Genomic DNA, 21857 nt, shown 5'->3' with positions numbered 1-21857 from the left:
AATTAATCAGTTCCCCATCTTCAAGAAACCCTTGGTATTTTAAGATAAACTTACATTTAAGGACATAATTGTGACATGGAATATGCACTAGTAGGTATAAAGACAAGGCATAGAAATAATATGGAAAAAAAGTAATTAATCTTATTTGGGAGAAAACAGAGTTAGGGAAACCTTCCCAGAGGAGGTGGGCCCCCAACGGGCTTCAGAGATAATCAGGGGGAAAAGCTATTCTGAGCAGAAGATATGCAAATGCGTATAAGCGTGAAATAGCATGCTGTGCTTGGGTAATATTTCAGTATTGAAATGTGTGTGTGTGTGTGTGTGTGTGTGTGTGTGTGTGTGTAAAGGAGGCCAGAGTGACAGAGAGACAAACAGGGTCTTAATTACAAGAGACCTTTTAATTTTTTTTGCCAGGATTTATTTTGTAGATTATGGAGAGTCATTTAAAGTAATTAGTCTGGAGAGAGATGTGTTCAAATTTGCTCTGTAAATAGAGCATACTACACATATTGCTTTTTTTTTTTTCTTCACATATTGCTTTTTAACCTGCTTTTTAAAATAACCAATATGGTGAGGATAGCTTCCACATTAGTAAATTTGCATCTGTAACAGTAATTAAAATGGTTGCATTGTATTCTGTGGGCAATTCCACTATTTAATTAATCAATCCATTATGTTAGATAATTAAGATACTGGAGAGTTAAGTTTTTGAGAGCAACAGAGTTCAGTTTAGAACATATGTTTTGGTTGAGATGTTTATAATACAGTAAAGTGGGAATATCCAGAAGGTGCTTGAATATATAAATGTGGAGGTTGGCAACAAGATCTGAGAATGTAGGCATAAATTTTGGAATCATTAGTAGATTGATTAGTTAAAACCAGCAGAGGGGATTTAAGAGTGGATTGACCCTTTGGAAACAGTAATTTTTAAGTAGTGGGTTGATGAATAAGAGATTGGGAAGAAAAAGTTAAGAGGTAGGAAAAAATCCACAGAGTATGATGTCAGGGAATCCAGGAGAAAGAAGACAGTTGATTCTCATAACAACTTTTAGAGAGATGAGACTGGGTCCTATCATAATTCTCATTCCACAGAGGCCAAAGGTCTTGCTAAGGCCAATGCGATTGTGAATGATAGAACTGAACTGCGGATCCTGATGGTCTAGCCCCAATTCTAATAGTGTCAGTACCAGATTTTATGACTCAGGTAATTAAAGAAGAGTATAAAAGAATATCAAAGTAAGCTCCAGAAGCTAAAATTAAGATGGAATCTGTAGGAGATATAATATGTAGAAAAAGAACATGTTCTTAAATTATAGCAGGCAAAGGATATCCCAAAATAGGCTGGGAGTGAAATATGATAAAAATGTCTTTAAAATGTTAAGTCTCAAATTTAAGAATATGGTGGATGAGATGATCAGAGAAACACTACCTAGTAAAGTTGATACTTTCAAACAAGATGGACTGAAAACAAACATAAAAAAACAAGTTTCTCAAAAGTTTTTGTTTTGAGATAATTTGAAATTTACAGCAAAATTGCAAAAATAATGTATCATTCTACCTAGATTCCCCCTAGCTTCCTCTAATCTCGACAACTGACAAAGCCAAAGAATAGTGAATAAACTAGGAAATGATTATTGGTACATTGCTACTAACTAAACTATAGATTTTTCTAAGTTTTACCAGTTTTTTCCTTAATGCCACTTTTCTGTTCCAGGATTCAATCAAGGATCCCACAATACATTTAGTTGTGTATCATTAGTGTCTTCCAATCTTTGACATTTCCTCATTCTTTGTTTGTCTTTCATGGCCTTGATGTTTTTAATGAGAACTAATTGGTTATTATGTAGAATGTTTCCCAAATTAAGTTTTTATGATGTTTTTTCATGATTAGATTGAAATTATGCATTTTAGGCAAGAATACTATAGAAGTGATGTGGTGTCCTCATTGCATACTAACGGGGGGTACATAATGTAGGTGTTTTATTACTGGTGATATTAACCTTAATCACTTGATTACAGTGGTATTTGCTCATTTATTTCCACCATAAAGTGACTAGGCTTCCCTTTTCAACTGATAAATATTTGAAGGAGATAATTTTTTTCTTATTGAATTATAATGGACATACAATTTTATATTAGTTTTAGGTGTACAACATAGTGATTTGATACTTTTATACATTATAAAAGAATCACCATGATAGGTCTAGTTACCATCTATCACCATACAAAGTTATTACAATATTATTGACTGTGTTCCCTTTGCTGTATATCACATTCCCATGACTTATTTATTTTATAACTGGAAGTTGTACCTCTAAATTTGCTCTACTTATTTTCCTCATTCCTCCATTCTCTGCCTCTCTGCCCACACCAGTTTTTTCTTTATATCTATGGTTTGTTCATTTGTTTTGTTTTTTAGATTCCACATATAAGTGAAATTATATGGTATTTGTCTTTCTCTTTGGACTTACTTTACTTAGCAGAATACCCTCTTGGTCCATCCATGTTATCTCAAATGGCTTGATTTCACTCTTTTAAATGGCTGAGTAATATTTCATTATATGTAATATATATTATATACATACACCCCCATCCATATTTTCTTTATCCATCATCTGTTGATGGACACTTAGGTTGCTTCCCTATATTGGCTATTGTAAATAATGCCATGAACATAGGGGTGGGTACATGTATCATTTCAAATTAGTGTTTTGTTGTCTTCAGATAAATACCAGAAGTGGAATGGCTAGATTGTATGGTATTGCTATTTTTAATGTTTTGAGGAACTCTATACCATTTTCCATAGTGGTTGCACCAATTTACTTTACCACCAACAGTGCACCACCAAAAGAGGGTTCTCTTTTATCCACATCCTTAAGAACACATATTATTTCTTGTCTCTTTGATAATAGCCATTCTGACAGGTATGAGGTGGTATCTCATTATGGTTTTGATTTGCAGTTCCCTGATGATTAATGATGTTGAACACCTATTTATGTGCCTGTTGGCCATCTGTATGTCTTCTTTGGAAAGGTGTCTATTCAGATCCTCTGCCCATTTTGATTTTTTAAATTTATTTTAAAAAATTTTTAATGTTTATTTATTTTGAGAGCAAGCATGCATGAGTGGGGGAGGGGCAGAGAGAGAGAGAGAGAGAGAGAGAGAGAGAGAGAGAGAGAGAAAATCCTGAGCAGGCTCCACAATCAGTGCAGAGCCTAACGCAGAGCTTGATCCCATGACCCCAAAATCATGACCTGAGCTGAAATCAAGGGTTGGACATTCAACTGCGTGAGCCAACCAGGTCCCCGCTCTGCCCATTTTTAAATTTGGGTTCCTGTTGTTGTTGCTGCTGTTATTGAGTTAATGAATTTTTAAAATATATTCTGAAAGTAACCCCTTATTGGCTCTATCATTTGCAAGTATCTTCTCCTATTTAGTAAACTGGCTTTTTGTTTCGTTGATGGTTTCCTTTAGTATGCAAAAACCTTTTAGTTTGATGTAGTCCTATTGCTTATTTTTGCTTTTGTTGCCCTTGCCTGAGAAGACATATCCAAAAAAAATTGCTATAACCAATGTCAAAGACTTACTGTCTATATTTTCTTCTAGGAGTTTTATGGATTTAGATATTAAAGTCTTGAATCCATTTTGGGTTTGTTTTTGTATATGGTGTAAGAATGTGGTCCAGTTTCCCAGCACCATTTTTCAAAGAGATTGTGTTTTTCCAATTGTTTGTTCTTCCTTCCTTTGTTACTGATTAATTGAATCTATAATCATGGGTTTATTTCAGGGCTTTCTATTCTGTTCTACTGATTCATTTGTCTGTTTTTTTTCCAGAATCATAGTGTTTTAATGACTTATCTGTGTAGCATATCTTGAAATCTGGGAGCATGACTTTTTGTTTTGTTATTCTTTCTCAAGATTGGTTTGGCTACTTGAGGTCTTTTGTGGTTCCATACATATTTTAAGATTATTTATTCTAGTTCTGTGAAAAATGCCATAGGCATTTTGATAAGGATTGCACTGAATCGGTAGGTTTCTTTGGGTAATATGGGCATTTTTAACAATATTAATTCTTCCAATCCATGAGCATGGTATATTTTTCCATTTATTGGTGTTGTCTTCAATTTCTTTCATCAATGTTTTATAGTTTTCAGAGTATAAGTCTTCCACTTTCTTGGTTAAATTTACTTCTAGGTATTTTATTCTTTTTGATGCAACTATAAATAGGATTGTTTTCTTAAATTCCATTTCTGATAGTTTATTATTAGCATATAGACATGCAACAGATTTCTGTATATTAATTTCTATCTTGCAATTTTATTGAAGTCATTTATTAGTTCTAACAGATTTTGTTTTTGAGTCTTTAGGGTTTTCTATATATAGTATCAGGTCATCTGCAAATAATGACAGTTTTACTTCTTCCTTTCTGACTTGGATGTCTTTTATTATTTTTTTCTCATGTGATTGCTGGGACTAGGACTTCTAATACCATGTGGAATAAATGTGGTGAGAGGGGGCATCCTTGTCTTGCTTCTGATCTTAGAGGAATAGCTTTTAGCATTTCACCATTGAGTAGGCTTGTCACACTCCGCCTTTATATAATGTTGTGGTATGTTCTCTTAAAACCCAGTTTGTTGAGTTTTTATCATAAATGGATATTTAATTTTGTCAAACACTTTTTCTACACCTATTGATATGGTTATATGATTTTATCTTTTGTTTTGTTAATGTGGTATATCATGTTGATTGATATGCAAATGTTTTTAAAAAATGTTTATTTATTTTTGAGAGAGAGAGAGAGAGAGAGAGAGAGAGAGACAGAGTGTGAGCTGGGGGAGGGACAGAGAGAGAGGGAGACACAGAATTTGTAGCAGGCTCCAGGCTCTGAGCTGTCAGCACATAGCCCGATGATGTGAGGCTCTAACTCACAGACCACGTGATCGTGACCTGAGCTGAAGTGGGACACTCAACTGACTGAGCCACCCAAGCACCTCTGATTTGCAAATGTTAAACCATGCTTGCATCCTTGGAATGAATTTCACTTGGTCAGGTTTGTAACCCTTTTAATATATTGTTGAATTTGGTTTGCTAATATTTTGTTGAAGATTTTTGATCTATGCTCATCAGGGATATTGGCCTGTTATTTATTATTATTATTATTATTATTTTGTCCCTTTGTCTTATTTTGGTATCAAGGTAATTCTGGCCTCATAAAATGAATTTGAAAGTATTCCTTCCTCTCCAATTTTTAAAAATAATTTGAAAAAGACAGGCATTAACCCCTCTTCAAATTCTTGGTAGAATTCACATGTGAAGTCCTCTGGACCTGTACTTTTGTTTGCTGGAATTTTTTTGATTACTGATTCTATTTCATTGCTAGTAATTGGTCGATTCAAAATTTCCATTTCTTCATAATTCAGTCTTAGAAAATTGTATGTTTCTAGAAATTTATCCATTTCTTCTAGGATGTCTAATCAAGTCTGTCAATTCTGTTTACCTTTTCAAAGAACCAACCCTTAGTTTTATTGATCTTTATCAGTTGCTTTTTTTTTAAAGACTCTTCATTTATTTCTACTCTGATCTTTATTTCCTTCCTTCTAACTTTGGGCTTTGTTTTGTTATTCTTTTTCTAGTTCCTTTAAATGTAAATGTAGATTGTTTATTTGAGATTTTCTTGTTTGTTTCTCTATAGGTAGTCCTGTATCACCATGAATGACCTTCTTAGAATTGCTTTTTCCATGTCCCAAAGATTTTGGAACATTGTTTCCATTTTCATTTGTCTAAAGATTATTTTTTGTATTTCTTTTATTTCTTCATTGACTCATTGGTTGTTTAGTAGCACTTTGTTTAACCTCTATGTGTTTGTGTTTTCTTCAGTGTTTTTTTTTTTTTTTTGTAATTGATTTCTAGTTTCATACTGTTGTGGTTGGAAAAGATGCTTGATGTGACGTCAATCTTCTTAAATTTATTGAGACTTCTTTTGTGGACTAACATGTGAACTATCATGGGGAATGGTCCATGTGTACTTGAAAAGAATGTATATTCTTCTGTTTTGGGCTGTTTTAGTATGCCTTGTTTTTTACTGAAAGGTGGACATAATGTGGTAGGTAAAAGGAAGTGCAGTAAATAGACCTTCAGGAATGTAGTGGTAAGTGTGAGGAGGGGGAAGTATTCTAAAGTCCATAGTTAGGTCTCAGTCTATGATTTATGTCAGGTGAGCCTGTGCCAGGAACTATAAGCTTCATCAGTGATTTTCAGTTTCTTCTCTTCCCTTGCCTTAGGTATGATGGAATAGCTAGAGGAGACTGGTAGAGGGTAATTCCCTCCCCCAACGTAGAAGGCTAGAATAAGATGGAGTTGTGTATTTACCTTCCTCTAGGTATGTTAGGCTCTGGTAAAATAGTTTCTCTTGAAGGCAGGGCAAGAAGAATCGAATGCCTTGGCATATTTCAAAATGGTTTCTTTTCCTCTACTCTTGCTGGAAGTATGAAGGAATTGTTCTCTCATATTCACTGTGAGAACCTGGTAGAGTTCCTGGAGGGAAAACTCCCCAAAGTGTAGGGGCCTCCCAGTGACCAGATTCCTGTGGAATTTTTTAGTTCTCAGAGTTGAGCCCTCAGCTATTTGTCAATTATAATTCAGATTTTCCTACCTTAGTTCTGGTTCCCACAGATGTTTCCACTTAGAAGTTTCTCCTTAAGTAAGTTGTGATTTTTGCATTTGTCTGTCTCTCCAACTTTGGGACAGCTGGCTTGCCCTGTGACCTCACTACTCTGACAGATCTAAGAAGAACTATTGATTTTTTGGTTAGTTCAGCTATTTACTTGTTGTTAAGATGGAGTAGTTGACTTCTTAGTTCCTTACATGCTGGATTGTAACCTGAAAGTCCATTAGCAGATCTTGCTTGCAATGATTATTACTGTGGTGTTTGCTAACATTCATTTTTTTCCAATTTATTCTACATATATTAATTGGAATTCTTCTGTAATAAAGAGTTTTTCTTTATCCCCCATATACTTATTCAATTATGTCTTTTATTTGCATAAGCTCAGATTTCGACATTCATTTAATATAATGGGTTATAATTTGATACTAGCAATATTTGCTTTGTTATTCCAATTGTTTTAGCTTTGGCCATTGGGGGTGCCATCTGCTTGGCTTTTGTGTCAAATAGGCATTTAAAAAATATGTAGATAGTGTTATATAAGTAAAGAAGGTTTAATAAGCAAACAAAAAGCTGTTTTTTTTTCCTGAGGATATAAGTTAATATTTATTGGCCTAGTAACTTTCTTTTAACAGGACATGTGTATGGGGAAAAGTAGACAAGTCTTGAAGTTTTAGCAGGGCAAAGATTGAATAGGCAACCTGATTAAACTTTTTCTTAAAAATAACACTTTCAGTGAAAGAATTAGGAGAAACTTTTACAGAGCAAAATAGTGGAATAGCATGTCAGTGTTGGCCTTGGATCCTAGCAGAGGGCAAAAAAGAAAGTAAGAAAGTCTTCCTTGGGAGTTCCTAACTAGAACCTACATTATCCTGGTTTGGAATTCAAATTCAGACTTTCTATAGTTTATGTGGAAGAGCAAATGGCTTAAAATAGACAAGATATTTCTGAAAAAGAATCAGTTGGGAACGTTTCCTTTGCTAGATATGAAGACATATTATAAACTATTCTATGTAGGATAATGTGGTTTTGGCAATGCAACAGACAAATAGATGTATGAAAAGAATGGAGACCAGAAATGGACATATTCATATATAGAAAACTGATATAAACAGAGCTAACATTGAAGTTCAGTAGCAAAGGGATTTAATAAGATGATACCAACATAACTATCCATTGAGGGAAAAACATAATAATAGACTCCTACTTCACATCATATATAAAAAAAAACAATTATCATTGGGTCAAAACATTAAAGGCAGAAGAAAAACTTTAAAACTCTTGAAGACAATATAGAAGTCTATCTTGATGAGCTTGCGATAGGAGAGAATTTTTTAAAAACTCAAGCAGTGCAAATCATAAAGGATATGACTACACTTAGCTACATTAAAAATAGAGATTTATTTTTTATCAAAAGATACCAAAAAGTATGATTATATAAACCATAAATTGGAAGGAATTTCTTGGAACATACATTACTAAAATTTATTAGTACCCAGAATATATAAAGAACCCCCTGATTCAAGGATAAAAAGACAATTCAAGAAATGAACAATAGATACACAAATGGGCATTTCACAGAAGAGGAAACATGATTATCCAATAAATATATTAAATATGCACAAGCTCACTAGTGATAAAAAAATGAAAATATGAAATATACCACAATGAGGCAATACTATTTCAGACTCACCCAAGTGGTAAATATGAAGTCTGACAATAACAAGTGCATCGTTTGTGTAGGAGTCAGGGTCTTGGTGATAAAATTAAGGTCGAATTCCAGATTTACTACTTATCAATGATATGATCTTTGGCAAGTCATTCAAACTCTGGCTTAAGTTTTCTCACCTAAAAAATGTAGAATATAATTTCTTCACAGAGTTGTGAGGAGCAAAGATAATGTACTACAAGCATCTGAGATAAAATTTGGCAAAGAGCAAGGGATCATAGATGATTGCTGCCAAAATTGAGATAAACTGGGGTGGTAGTTCAGGAATATAATATTTATACCAAAGTTACACCGGAAGGAATTAATTCAGTGAATGTTTTAGGGTTTTAAACATCATTCTTCAAAGCTTAGCGCAACAGCAGCAACAGCAACAAAACAAAGATAATGGCAGCAGCAGCAATAATTAATTGAGGGCTTACTATATGCCAGGCACTGAGTTTAGTGTTTTATACTCATTATTTCATGCAGTCCTTGTGCTTACTTTGTAAAGTAGTATTATTATCTCCATTTTATGGTTGAGGAAATTGAAACTGAAAGAGGTTACTTAATTAACTTGCCCAATGTCACACACAGCTAGTCATTGCAGTCCTGGAAGTGGAACACAGGCTTGACTCTAATTCTCTAATGTAGACAATTCCCCATTCAGAAGATAGATACAGAAACAGAATTTTTGACCTATAAGCAATTTTCACAATTAGTGGCATCAAGATCAATTTATGTGCATAGTAGTGTGATGAACCAATGCCAGTATTAAAAAAAAAAAGGGGGTGGAGCAGTGCAGAATTTGAGAGTTTCTGGCTATGTGCTGTTAGGATTTCCACCTTACTCTTTTGTCAGGGTATTGCTATTTTTGACAGAAATGAGGAAATGAAAAAAAGGGAGAACTGGAGTCAAAACCAGGTGACCTGAACAGTTCTCTTTATGTAATTTGAACTTCCACCTGCCCACTCTGGGGGAACTCTCCACTCTAACTCACTTCAAGAATAATGGGAATATCTCTCAGAATGAAAGAGGATGCTAAAATTCATGACATATTCACATGCAAAACTTTTTAAAAAGTTCATCTTGCCCCTTTCAACTCCTTAAACCAACCAAAATCATGCCTTTCAACTCCTATGTTAACACTGGGATTTCCAAAAACACAGATGTGTTGATTCAGAGTGAGACAAGATCTAATACTATTGTGTGCAAACTTGTCTCTTGTAGTGCAATATCTCAGCTAAATGATTGCTCAACATGTTCCGGATTCAATTTTGAGAAACTCATTGTCTCTTTAGGTAGCTTCATCTATCTTCAAAAAGCTCCAATTGTTAACAACAACAAAAGCAATGATAATAGCATATTTTTTTTATTGAGAATTTATGATGTGCCAAGTATTGTGTAACACGTACTACATAAATTGTCTCGTTCATCCTCATAACCTCTGTGACTTAAATGCTATTATTATTATCTCCAATTTACAGATTACATGAGGGTTTTGATCCATTTATCATAATCTTAGCATCTGCAGACTAAACTCTAATTCACTTGGCAACACTTAGACATTATAAAATAGCACAGAATACTCAGGAGTTAAACTTCAGCTCCTTTGCATTAAACTTTTTTATGTTTGTTTTTCTACATTCCACTCTTGTAGAAAATGTGGAATCATGTGAACATCCGCTTGAAGGGAAAGGAAAAGAAGAGGACACCTTTATTTCTTCACACTTAAAACATGACATCCTAGGGCCTTTCTGCACTCTCTCTTATGTAGTCTTCATTACCCTACCACTTTTTTTTTTAAGATGCAAGGTTGAATTTATAGGACAGAAAAAAATCTTTCTCTATATTCTTCCACAAGTTTTCCAGGCCATTATTTGCAGAGAGTGCACACAGTCTAAGAATGGTAGCTTTCTAAATTATTTTAGAAATGTCTACAGGTAATGCAAATGCATAGCATATTATCCAAAACAGAAGAGGAACAAAAGTAATTATCATGACATACATCAGCAAGATGGGAGAATTCACAGAGTCAATGTTTTTTTTTTTACAAAAAAATTTTTTTAATGTTTATCTTTATTTTTTGAGACAGAGAGAGACAGAGCATGAACAGGAGAAAGGCAAAGAGAGAGGGAGACACAGAATCTGAAGCAGGCTCCAGGCTCTGAGCTGTCAGCACAGAGCCCAACACAGGGTTCGAACTCACAAGCTGTGAGATCATGACCTGAGCCTAAGTTGGATGCGTAACCAACTGAGCCACCCAGGTGCCCCAGTGTTTGTTTTATTCTAATGAATTTTTGGATGGCCTTTTCAATAGCCCATGTTAAATTTCTTTTCCCATATGTATGTAAAATAATTTATTCTTGCAATAATTTACTTATAATTTGAGTCATATCCAAGAGGTTCAACTTTTCTTAAGGCAACAATTACTTTTTTTTAAATTTATATATATTCTTAATTTACATCTAAGTTAGTTGGCATGTAGTGCAACAATGATTTCAGGAGCATATTCCTTAATGTCCCTTACCCATTTAGACCATCCCCCCCTCCCACAACCCCTCCAGTAACCCTCTGTTCTCTATATTTAAGAGTCTCTTATGTTTTGTCCCCCTCCCTGTTTTTATATTATTTTTGCTTCCCTTCCCATACGTTCATTTGTTTTGTATCTTAAAGTCCTCATATGAGTGAAGTCATATGATATTTGTCTTTCTCTGACTGTCTAATTTCGCTTAGCATAATACCCTATAGTTCCATCCATGTAGTTGCAAATGGCAAGATTTTGTTCTTTTTGATTGCCGAGTAATAATCCATTGTGTGTGTGTGTGTGTGTGTGTGTGTGTGTGTGTGTGTATGCGTATGCATAATACCACATCTTATTTATGCATTCATCCATTGATGGACATTTGGGCTCTTTCCATACTTTGGCTATTGTTGATAGTGCTGCTATAAACATTGGGGTGCATATGTCCCTTCGAAACAGCACACCTGTATCTCTTGGATAAATACCTAGTAGTGCAATTACTGAGTCATAGGGCAGTTCTATTTTTAATTCCTTAAGGAACTTCCATACTGTTTTCCAGACTGGCTGCACCAGTCTGCATTCCCACCAACAGTGCAAAAGAGATCCTCTTTCTCCGCATCCTCGCCAACATCTGTTGTTGTCTGAGTTGTTCATGTTAGCCATTCTGACAGGTGTGAGGTGGTATCTCATTGTGGTTTTAATTTGTATTTCCCTGATGATGAGGGATGTTTTTCATGTGTCAGTGGCCATCTGGATGTCTTCTTTGGAGAAGTGTCTATTCATGTCTTTTGCCCATTTCTTCACTGGATTATTTGTTTTTTGGGTGTCGAGTTTGGTAAGTTCTTTATACATTTTGGATACTAAGCCTTTATCTTATATGTCATTTGCAAATATCTTCTCCCATTCTGTCAGTTGCCTTTTGGTTTTGCTGATTGTCTCCTTTGATGTGCAGAAGGTTTTTGTTTTGATGAGGTCCCAATAGTTGATGTTTGCTTTTGTTTCCCTTGCCTCCGGAGACGTGTTGAGTAAGAAGTTGCTGCGGCTGAGGTCAAAGATGTTTTTGCCTGCTTTCTCCTCGAGGATTTTGATGGCTTCCTGTCTTACATTTAGATCTTTCATCCATTTTGAGTTTATTTTTGTGTAAGGTGTAAGAAAGTGGTCCAGGTTCATTTTCTTGCATGTCGCTGTCCAGTTTTCCCAGCGCCACTTGCTGAAAAGACTGTCTTTATTTCACTGAATATTCTTTCCTGCTTTGTCAAATATTAGTTGGCCATACGTTTGTGGGTCCATTTCTGGGTTCTCTATTCTGTTCCATTGATCTGAGTGTCTTTTTGTGCCAGTACCATACTGTCTTGATGATTACAGCTTTGTAGTATAGCTTGAGGTCCGGGATTGTGATGCCTCCAGCTTTGGTTTTCTTTTTCAAGATTGCTTTGGCTATTCAGGGTCTTTTCTGGTTCCATACAAATTTTAGGATTATTTGTTCTAGCTCTGTGAAGGATGCTGGTATTACTTTGATAGGGATTGCATTGAATATGTAGATTGCCTTGGATAGTATTGATATTTTAACAATATTCGTTCTTCCTATCCAGGAGCATGGAATATTTTTCCAGTTTTTTTGTGTCTTCTCCAATTTCTTTCATAAGCTTTCTATAGTTTTCAGAAGGACAATTATTTTTAAGCCACTGCATATCATTGAACCTTAGGATTAGTACATTTGTTGTAAGTTTAGACATTTATGAGTCTGTAATTTTAAATCCCTAAGACTTACAAGGTGGCTATAAACTTGAAGTTTTAGTATATTTCAACCTTCTGTTTTCCTTAAAATCACAAACACTACAAATTGCGTGAGTTATAATCAGATATTTAACCTAAGCTATGTGAAATGACTAAATTTGTCTTTATTAGTGTCTGTTTTGGAAATCATACATGAAGAAGCAGCATTTTACCATGCTTAGGGGTCACACAGTTTTCTCATACCTAGGAAAAGGGAAAATCACTTAATGGTAGAATGATCACGTCCATCTTCGAACATACAAGTATATGTCACATAGGACTGACTAATGCTAGCCTACACTAAAGCTGTTCTGGCAAAGGCAAACTGTCTCCAATAAAGAAAGAGAAAGCTCTTCAGGCATATGGCCAGTTTAAGGATAAAAATTAGCCTACACACTTCATTTATACTATTTGAAGGCATAAATGAGAACTTATTTTAACCAAAAAAATCTGTGATGTATTTTTAGCATCTTGCATGATGTTTGAATGGATTTTACACTTCCAATTGAATAAGAACTAAGATGAAATAAACTCCCAACACTACTATCATCTCTTCAGAATCACTTGTCTTGAATCTACCTGTCAGTATATTCTCCTCCCTTTCAAGATACATAATAATCTCATTTAAAATCACAGAGTTCTATGACACTAAAACAGCTGACACAGTATCTTCCTGCTTGCTATTGTAGTACTACTCCAGAGTGATTGCTTATCAACAGCAATACCACTGTTTTATGTTACTAGATTTCTGAACAAACACTTAAATTTACTTTTGGATCACTCTTTTCTTTGGAAGTTTGTGATTTATATATGCATCATTTCCAATTTCCAGTAAGATTAGCTTTCATAACAAAATAACAATAAAACCAAACTCCCAAATCATTTGCTGGGTCTCCAGAAACTCACCTACTCCCACTTCTACTAACTCTACTATCTGGCTTATCATGGTAGCCATGAATTAATTTATCTTAAAGTACTGTGTTTTGATTTGGATTAACAGGAACATATTGCTTGTGTATTACTTTAAGAAGGGCAAAGGTACATATTTTATTATCTAATCGATTTCTCATAGTATTATATATAATGTATTATTAAATAATAATATTATAAATAAAAGGTAGAACAGACAAGATTTGTTGCAACAAATCAGTGAGTTACATTTTTATGGAACTACTTCAGTTTTTTAAAGATGACACAGTATTTGAAAAACTTGAAATAATTGGCATTTAAAATTTAAGAAATTTCTTCTTGCCAAGTTCTGAAAAATATTATTTCTTGAAGACTCAAAAATCTGCAACACTGAACCTACATTTGATTATAGCAACATTAGCTGGGCTTGAATATGGCCACTCCCTCCAGAAGGGCTGTGGTAGGCGACCAGATGGCCAGTGTGCTCATAGCAGTCCTATTTTATGCCTGTTTTCCTGGTATTTCTTAATAGTGCCCATTTTCACTAACAAGTTTAAAAGATAAGTTATATGGCCATTGTAGATTGTGGTCTCTAGTTGTCTGTAATACAACAACCCTTTTATCTTATTATTGGCTTCCTTCACACACCATAAGCCTGCCATTTGTGAGCATTTAAATGTATTATTACTGCTCTAGTATCCCTCATCTAGTTCATATATGTATAAATACACAACTAACTCCTCCTTAATGATGGATAGAAGCTTTGGTTGTACTTTCCCCTTTGGTATTACCTTCTGTTTGCTTCTCCTACACAGCATGGTCTTAACTAAATATTCTGTGTAGTATCTTTTTTTTTTTTGCCTTATAGTTCTTAACTATAGAAGGCATGATACTGTTACCATAACTTAACTATTATGTGCACACTCTCATATTTATCTTTATACCAGGGTTGTACTAAAAATTTCATGTAACATCTCTTTACTGCTGCAGCTAAATGGTTCTTAATCATAAACTCAAAACTGGCTAATTTAATTTGTAAACCCTGAACCAATGCTTGGTATATGCCAAACTCTGTGAAAGTCATTGAGCAAATAGAAATAAAAGACATGGCATTCATATTATCAAAAGTCATTAGTTGCCAGGGCACCTGGGAGGCTCAGTTGGTTTAGCATCTGACTTGGGCTCAGGTCATGATCTCACAGCTTGTGAGTTCAAGCTCCACATCGGGCTCTGTGCTGACAGCTCAGAGCCTGGAGCCTGCTTTGGATTCTGTGTCTCCTCTCTCTGCCCCTAACCTACTTGCATTCTGTCTCTGTCTCTCTCAAAAATAAATAAACATAAAAAAATTTTTTTAAAGTCATTAGTTCTCTTCACAAAATAGTCTTTACTTTTGTTGCACATCTCAGCATATTTTTCTTGTCTTACCATCTTTCTTATGAAGGTAGTGCCAAATGATGTGTGTGTGTGTGTGTGTGTGTGTGTGTGTGTGTTGGGGGAGAAAAGACAGATTTGAGCAAGGACATTCTACTTCAACACATGTACTTTCAGTGCATTGAAACAGAGGTATTAAAGAGCTAGGGTACTTGTTACTTCAGGTAAAGTCTCACAGGTTGGCTGTTTCTTGAGGAGTTACAGCAATCTCAATTTAGATTTATGGTTTGAAAATGTGCTTTCATCAGTTAACCAGTGCCAGTTATCTGCTCAAGGATGATCAGCATCCCTGTAGAACCTAAACCAAAATAAAATATCCCTATTTTTATTCATTTTCTATCATCTATATATTCCTGTTCATTGTTGTAAAGTTGACTAATACCTTCCATTCAACAGGTTATAGCATTTTTTCTAGTCTCTCTGGTTGAGAATCTGGGCTTTTATGAGGCTGCCCTGGAGATCTTTTCTGGCCTATTCACTAGGTATTCCTTTCTCAGAGGAGCTGGTTAGGCTCAGAAAACCCTAGCTGGCCCAGTTTCTAGGGACTGGTTGTAAATATTCTAACTTGAATCAGAAAGAGATAATCCACTGCACTGTGAATTATGGTTTTAAGATTTCCAAAGTCACATAGTAATGGCCTTTTTTTTTTATTTGGTAAGTGTCTTTCAATTTCAGAAACATGACTACTTGGCATTTTAGAGGAAATAACTTTGATGTGTTGGCTTTTCCAGTGAATTTTAATATAATATTCTTGTAAGAGGACTGAACTAAACTATCTCCAAGAATTTAATTGATAAACATGAATTTTCTATATATTGATTTGTACTTATTGTTTTATAGTAAAAATCTAATTGCTAAGGGACTATATGATATTTATGTTCATGGTGCGTAGCATTCTTTCCCTTGGGGAAAACATAATGAGTAATACTATATATTGAGAACTATAATTCCAAAGAAAACCAAGATGACAGACACATGTATCTGAAATTAATTGTATCTGCTTCTCTGTAGGAAAGTCTATGCCAGCATAGTTCCAACAATTATCAGGAATTTCCTCAAGGAATATTGTCAGGTCAGTAATCCCATGATATTGAACAGATATGCTTATTCCACTGCAGGGATATACATATCAAGGACAATGGATATTCAGTTCCAATTTTACATGGCAAATACCGACAAATTCCTAATTTTCAAGTTCTCATTGTTTGTTTATTTTAGGACCCATAAATTTTTTTGTCATAACTTTAACTCAATCACGCTTGGTACAATTAAGCTATAGTCTATGATATGCTGGTAATCTGGCTCTCACCCAAGCCAAAAAATCCAGGATTTGTAGCATTTGCCAATTTCCACAGTGTAAATTCTCCCAGCATTGCTAATTTCTCCTCTACTTTTATAACTGGCTCTCCCCAAATTCCAGAATATTTAACAATTGACTTTCTAGAGTCTGTACCAGCTGGCTCGGAGAACACCATTAGCCGTTTTTTACTAGTTGAAATCTAGTTCTGAAGTTGCATCTAGCCTTCTTCTATTGATCTTTTTTGTTTGTTTGTTTGTTTTGTTTAAAAAAATTTTTTTTAAAACGTTTATTCATTTTTGAGAGACAGAGAGAGACAGAGCATGAGCAGGAAGGGGCAGAGAGAGGGAGACACAGAATCCGAAGCAGGCTCCAGGCTCTGAGCTGTCAGCATAGAGCCCGACGCGGGGCTTGAACTCACAAACTGCGAGGTCATGACCTGAGCCGAAGTGGGACGCTCAACTGACTGAGCCACCCAGGCGCCCCTTCTATTGATCTTTTGATTAGATTCAGAACACACATTAATAAACCACCTCTTAGCAAAATCTATTAAATTTTTTTAATGTTTATTTTACTTATTTTGAGAGGGAGAGAGAGAGAGAAAGAGAGAGAGCAAGCGCATGAACAGGGAGTGGCAGAGATAGAGATAGAGAGACAATCTCAAGCAAGTTCCCTGCCATCAGTGAAGAACCCGATGCGGGGCTAAACTCATGAACCCTGAGATCATGACCTGAGTCAAAATCAAGAGCCAGACGCTTAACTCACTGAGCCACACAGGTGTCTCAGAAAAAAAACCAAACAAACAAAAAATCATTTTACAGATAGTGGTATCTGTTTATGCTGAACCTATTAGTTTCATTTGTAGCTAGGGACTTTTTTTTTTTTTTTTTAAAGTATGGGACAGAAGGAAGCTTACCATCACCTCCTAAAATTCCCTCTCATTCACATAGTTAGGAAAAGTATGTGGGTGGAAAGAAAGTCACAGAGGCAAGTCAGTGGAGAAAATAAATTTAGGAAGAAGTCATAAGTGGGCACATTCGATGGAATACATTAGAGAAAAGTATAAGGAAAAATAGAATGTAAAAAAAGAGATTGGTAGATAAAGATCTATTTTCATTTTTTAAAACACACATTAACACACAGGTAAATAGATGTTGTGGCATATTAGTTGTTTGACTGCAAAGTCAGTATAGTTGGGATTAATTCTGCCTTCCATATCCATCACTTAATTCAGTTTTGGTAACTCCTAGGACCTTCTTATACAATACGAAATTCATGTCAACTTTATGGTATTAATTTTTTGGAACCATTTTATTATCCATTTAAATTCCTTAAACTTCACTTTCCAAGAAAGTGTTATTTTTAAAGGTTCTAAAGACAATAACTACCAGCAACCTAGATTTCTCATCCTATTACTGCAGATATCTCCCTAGGAGTTGTGCTTGGAGTTAAATGTAGAAACCACTCAGATTTTCTTGCTAAATTCTTGGAATACTACAGTCGACAAGTAAGAAATAACAGGTAGTTATACCTTAGGAGATGACGAAAATTCATCAAAGGGAAGAGGAGTCTAATATGATGAGCTTGATCTGAGAAGGGAAAATGCCTTGGTTGTCACAGGTGAGAAGGAATTTCGAGTGTGACACCGAAGCTGTTGCATAATTCTTGCAATTTTTTTTTTTTTTGCCATAAGTCTACATTCTGGGGATGAGAATATTAAAATCTGTTTTGTTAGATTTTTATAAAACATATTGGGGTCTAGGAGGCAAAATGTTGGGATAGCTCTAACAACCCTTGGCGTTATAACTGATGCCATGTCCTCTAGAAAGAGCACTCCTGAGGTCTTTTTCATGTGGTTGGATTTCATTTCCAGAACTCAAGAAAGAGAGAGTTACAGAATTGTGTCATTATGACAAGGACCAGGAACCTACTTGAGAGCAGAGGTCAAGTTCATTTCTAGTCTTCCCTGGAAGTTTTCCCATCATCATCAGTGACCTCATGGCTGGAAAGTTTGAATTTTACAAAGAGTTATGAACATAGAATGGCTTTAATTAAAGAAAAAGATAGTCAATAATTGTTGGTTTGACGTTTATAAGACAATAATTCTGGTAAAATCATGCTCCATGAGAGAAATGGAAAGTTCTATTATGCTATTACCAGAAGCTGAGAATAAAATTAATTTAACTTGAAATAAATCTTCACAAAAGTTATAGCAAACATACCGAGCAGCTTCTGAATATCTCTCCAGACATCTAAACACTGTTGCCTGGCGAAGATGATTTCGGAAATAAGCTGGGTTTAAAACAATACTCCTGTAAAAAGATAAAAAGAAATGTAAATGTTATTAGGTTTTAAAGGTCAATTACCAGAAGTGTATAGGAACGACATAACATGTATTCAATTTTATGTACTATATATTTTAAAAGATACTAATGAATGAAATCCTTTTCCTCCTGTAACTGTCAGTTAAGACAAATAAACAAGTTGAAAACTAATTAAGTTTGCATGATAAAAGCAATTTTATTTATAGCACCTAGTATCTTCTGTAGATATGACAGTGACAAAAAATTTGAATACAACTTATATTACAATAAGACATGTTATTTTATTTTTTAATGTTAATAAATCAGGTAAAAATCAGAGGTTATTTATGGTAATGTGTATTTATAATGGAGGAGTTAGTTATTGAATTTCAGTTAAAAGAAAGGAACTGGAATTTGGGTGACATGTTTATTTGTACTAAAAAAATAATTAGGTTCTGTGTCTTCCTTCAGCTGGACAATGTAGTGGCATAAAAGGAATCATGTACCATTGGTTAAGGACTTGAGTCTTGACCTTGCCACTTTTGGTTAGCCCTTACTCATTTTGGGTTTCCATTTCTTCTTTATTGAAATTACAAGGCTTGGCTTGAGGATAAGATTATCTATCTTTACTTGCTTATTTTTCCATCATCTGAGTTCTGGAATCTCAATCCATGCCCAGAAGAAAAGATGATCATTCCCCAGCTATCTTCTCCCCTAGAGATAAACTGGCAGACATTTCACTTCTTTGATTCACTGAGAGCTAAGCACCGTTCAAGGTATTTTATATAATGAGATGAACTAGACAGATGTAGTCCATGGCCCATCACCAAGTGGGGACAGAGCTATTAATGGAAGTTTGAAATGTAGCTTATAGTAACAGAGTGTGTTGTGTTACTGATGTGGGATACAGAGTGTAATAGAACCAACACAGTATTATTAAGCAAACTTCTTGTGAGCCTGTTTTTTACAAGTTAAATGTGAATCACTTGGCATTAATTCATTATTGAAGTAAGTGGTTTTTAATCTTTTTTGAGAAGTTCACAGAGCTTTTTGAGAATCACATGTAAGCTGTGTACCTCTACCCAGAAAAATGCACACAACATAAGTGCCCAAATTTAGCGAATTCATGTGATCCCTGAAGCCTAGTCATGTCCAGATTAAAAAAAAATGCCAACAAAAATAATTCCTTTCCTAGATCCATTGCTTCTAGACAGAATAAAGTAGAAAAGAAACATCTATTTGGCCCATGTAGAATCATAGAATTATATGATGATAAGATGGCTTGATTGAATAATTTAGCTCACTTTAAACACAAGTTAACAGAAACCAGGGAGGTTATGGGACCTTTCTAAATCATACACAATAAATTAGTGGAAGAAAGTTTCAGGTTTATTGTGTTTCCTGTCCCTAGCCACAGTACTTCATATTACACAGATGGCTTTTAGTATGATGATTTCTGAATTAGAGGGGCCTAAGTTAGCGAAGTTTTACTTTACCCTATGATTAACAATTTGTACAAATGAATGCATTAAACCCCAAGAACACAGATCATTTCCTTTGGTGATTTCTGATTGAAGTGTTGGAAATTTAAAAACTATTATATGAATTCATTCCATATCAGTACTGAATACTAATAACTTATGCTAACTCAGAAAAAGAGTACAGTTACAAGGTATGTTTATGCATTTTATCCTTGTAAAAGTAATTTTGTAAAAGTAGATCAGAGGGAATAAGATCAGAGTTCTGTCAAGGGCCTGGGTCTTCTGACTAAATAGAATTTTTTCTTCCACATTATAGCTAATTCTTCCCTCTCTCTTTGTAATCATTCATTCACTTGTGCATTTTTACTAAGTTCCTACAAATGTGATGGGACAAAATCCTTACTGAATGGATGTTTCTAGCTTTTGACATCTCATTGCCCATGATGTAGTGTTCTGGCATTGCTGAGCTATTCTCTAAGAATCTTGCTTTGCCAGACAAATTCTTTTGACAAAAATGCAGACCCGAGAGAAGGATGGAGTGTGGGGGGGCAAGAGAAGTAATGAGGGAAAGGTTTAGTAAAAGAGGGAGGAAGGAGAGGAAGAGTCATCAAAAATAGTTTGGGATGTAGGTGGAGAAGAAGATTTTCATGGATAGTGAGGTTTGATGAGGTAAACAACCTAGGAATTGTTTCAGTGTGACTTTAGAAAAATGATAGATTAAAAAAATTGTTTGTAATTACAAGTCCTCTTTCTGATGTTGAAAAAATACAAGTAGAGAACATGAGCTTAGAAATCACTATTGGTAGACTGGAATGGTTTCTTTTAACAATAACATCACCTCACACTGTACCATGTGAATCACAGCTTTATCTGATAGACCCAAAGAAGATCTGGACCCAGTCTACCCTGAGTGGTGGAGTTATAATCATAAAAGAATGTTTAGAAATTTGAGATGAGATATTATTTTTGGCAATTTATTATTTTTGGCTCTCATAATTATTGAGGAGGCAGTCTAGGACCAAAATGGACAATCTGACTGGCGTTAAAGTGAAAAAAAAAATAAACCAACAAAAAGCCCAACATCCCTGCAATTCTAATCAGAGAGGGAAGAACTCTGTGCTGATGGTCTGATTTTATTACCGAAGAAATGACTCTGATTTAGCTATGTTGATAGGGCTTTTGGTAAACAAACAAACAAACAAACAAAAAAAACAAGATCATGTTAAATATTAAATTATAGAACTCATTGAATTTTGGTCAGAAGAATGGAGGAAGTGTTAGTAACAGGCCATGATTGCTCATTCAATTGACTAGCACTATTCTAACAGAATGAGATCATGTAAAATAATAAATATTATAATAGATAAAGGCATATTTTCTTTATCAATTTGTTGGCTGTAGTATATCTTATGATTTTTATGATTTGCATTTGTGAGTGCTTTGGAATTAATCTTTTATATTAAAGTTCACATAATTTGATTTGTGTGCATGCATGCATCTGCACTTGTTTTATTAAGTCCTAAGGTCATAATATTGTTATAAATCCAGAATGTAAGTCTCTTCTGGTGATTATTTGAAGTGTCTCAATTCACTTGTCAAATAATTTATCTTTCTCTCAGTGATTGATATGCCAACTCTATTACATACCAAGTTTACATGCACTAAGTTGGATCCATGGCTGTACTTTGTATCTTACACTTGTTCTATGTGTTCTTTGTATCTTACAATTTGTTCTACGCAGCACAAATTGTTTCAATTATCGTCACT

At 34.7% G+C, this 21857-nt stretch overlaps 1 protein-coding gene across 3 annotated transcripts in view; it reads right to left on the bottom strand.

The window, feature by feature from the left end:
• Positions 1–21857, bottom strand: part of SPATA16 (spermatogenesis associated 16) — a 244958-nt gene that overhangs the window by 103780 nt on the left and 119321 nt on the right. For all 3 annotated transcript variants that reach the window (XM_019840100.3, XM_045037259.1, XM_003991900.5), the window contains exon 4: positions 18529–18618. In XM_019840100.3, coding sequence (XP_019695659.2) covers positions 18529–18618 — 90 coding nt within the window. The remainder of the gene's footprint in view (positions 1–18528; positions 18619–21857) is intronic.

The sequence above is a fragment of the Felis catus genome, chromosome C2 (assembly GCF_018350175.1).
Source record: "Felis catus isolate Fca126 chromosome C2, F.catus_Fca126_mat1.0, whole genome shotgun sequence".
In the NCBI taxonomy this organism is placed as follows: domain Eukaryota; kingdom Metazoa; phylum Chordata; class Mammalia; order Carnivora; family Felidae; genus Felis; species Felis catus.
Note: the sequence above shows the minus strand (reverse complement) of the source record. Positions and strands in the feature narration are given on the sequence as shown.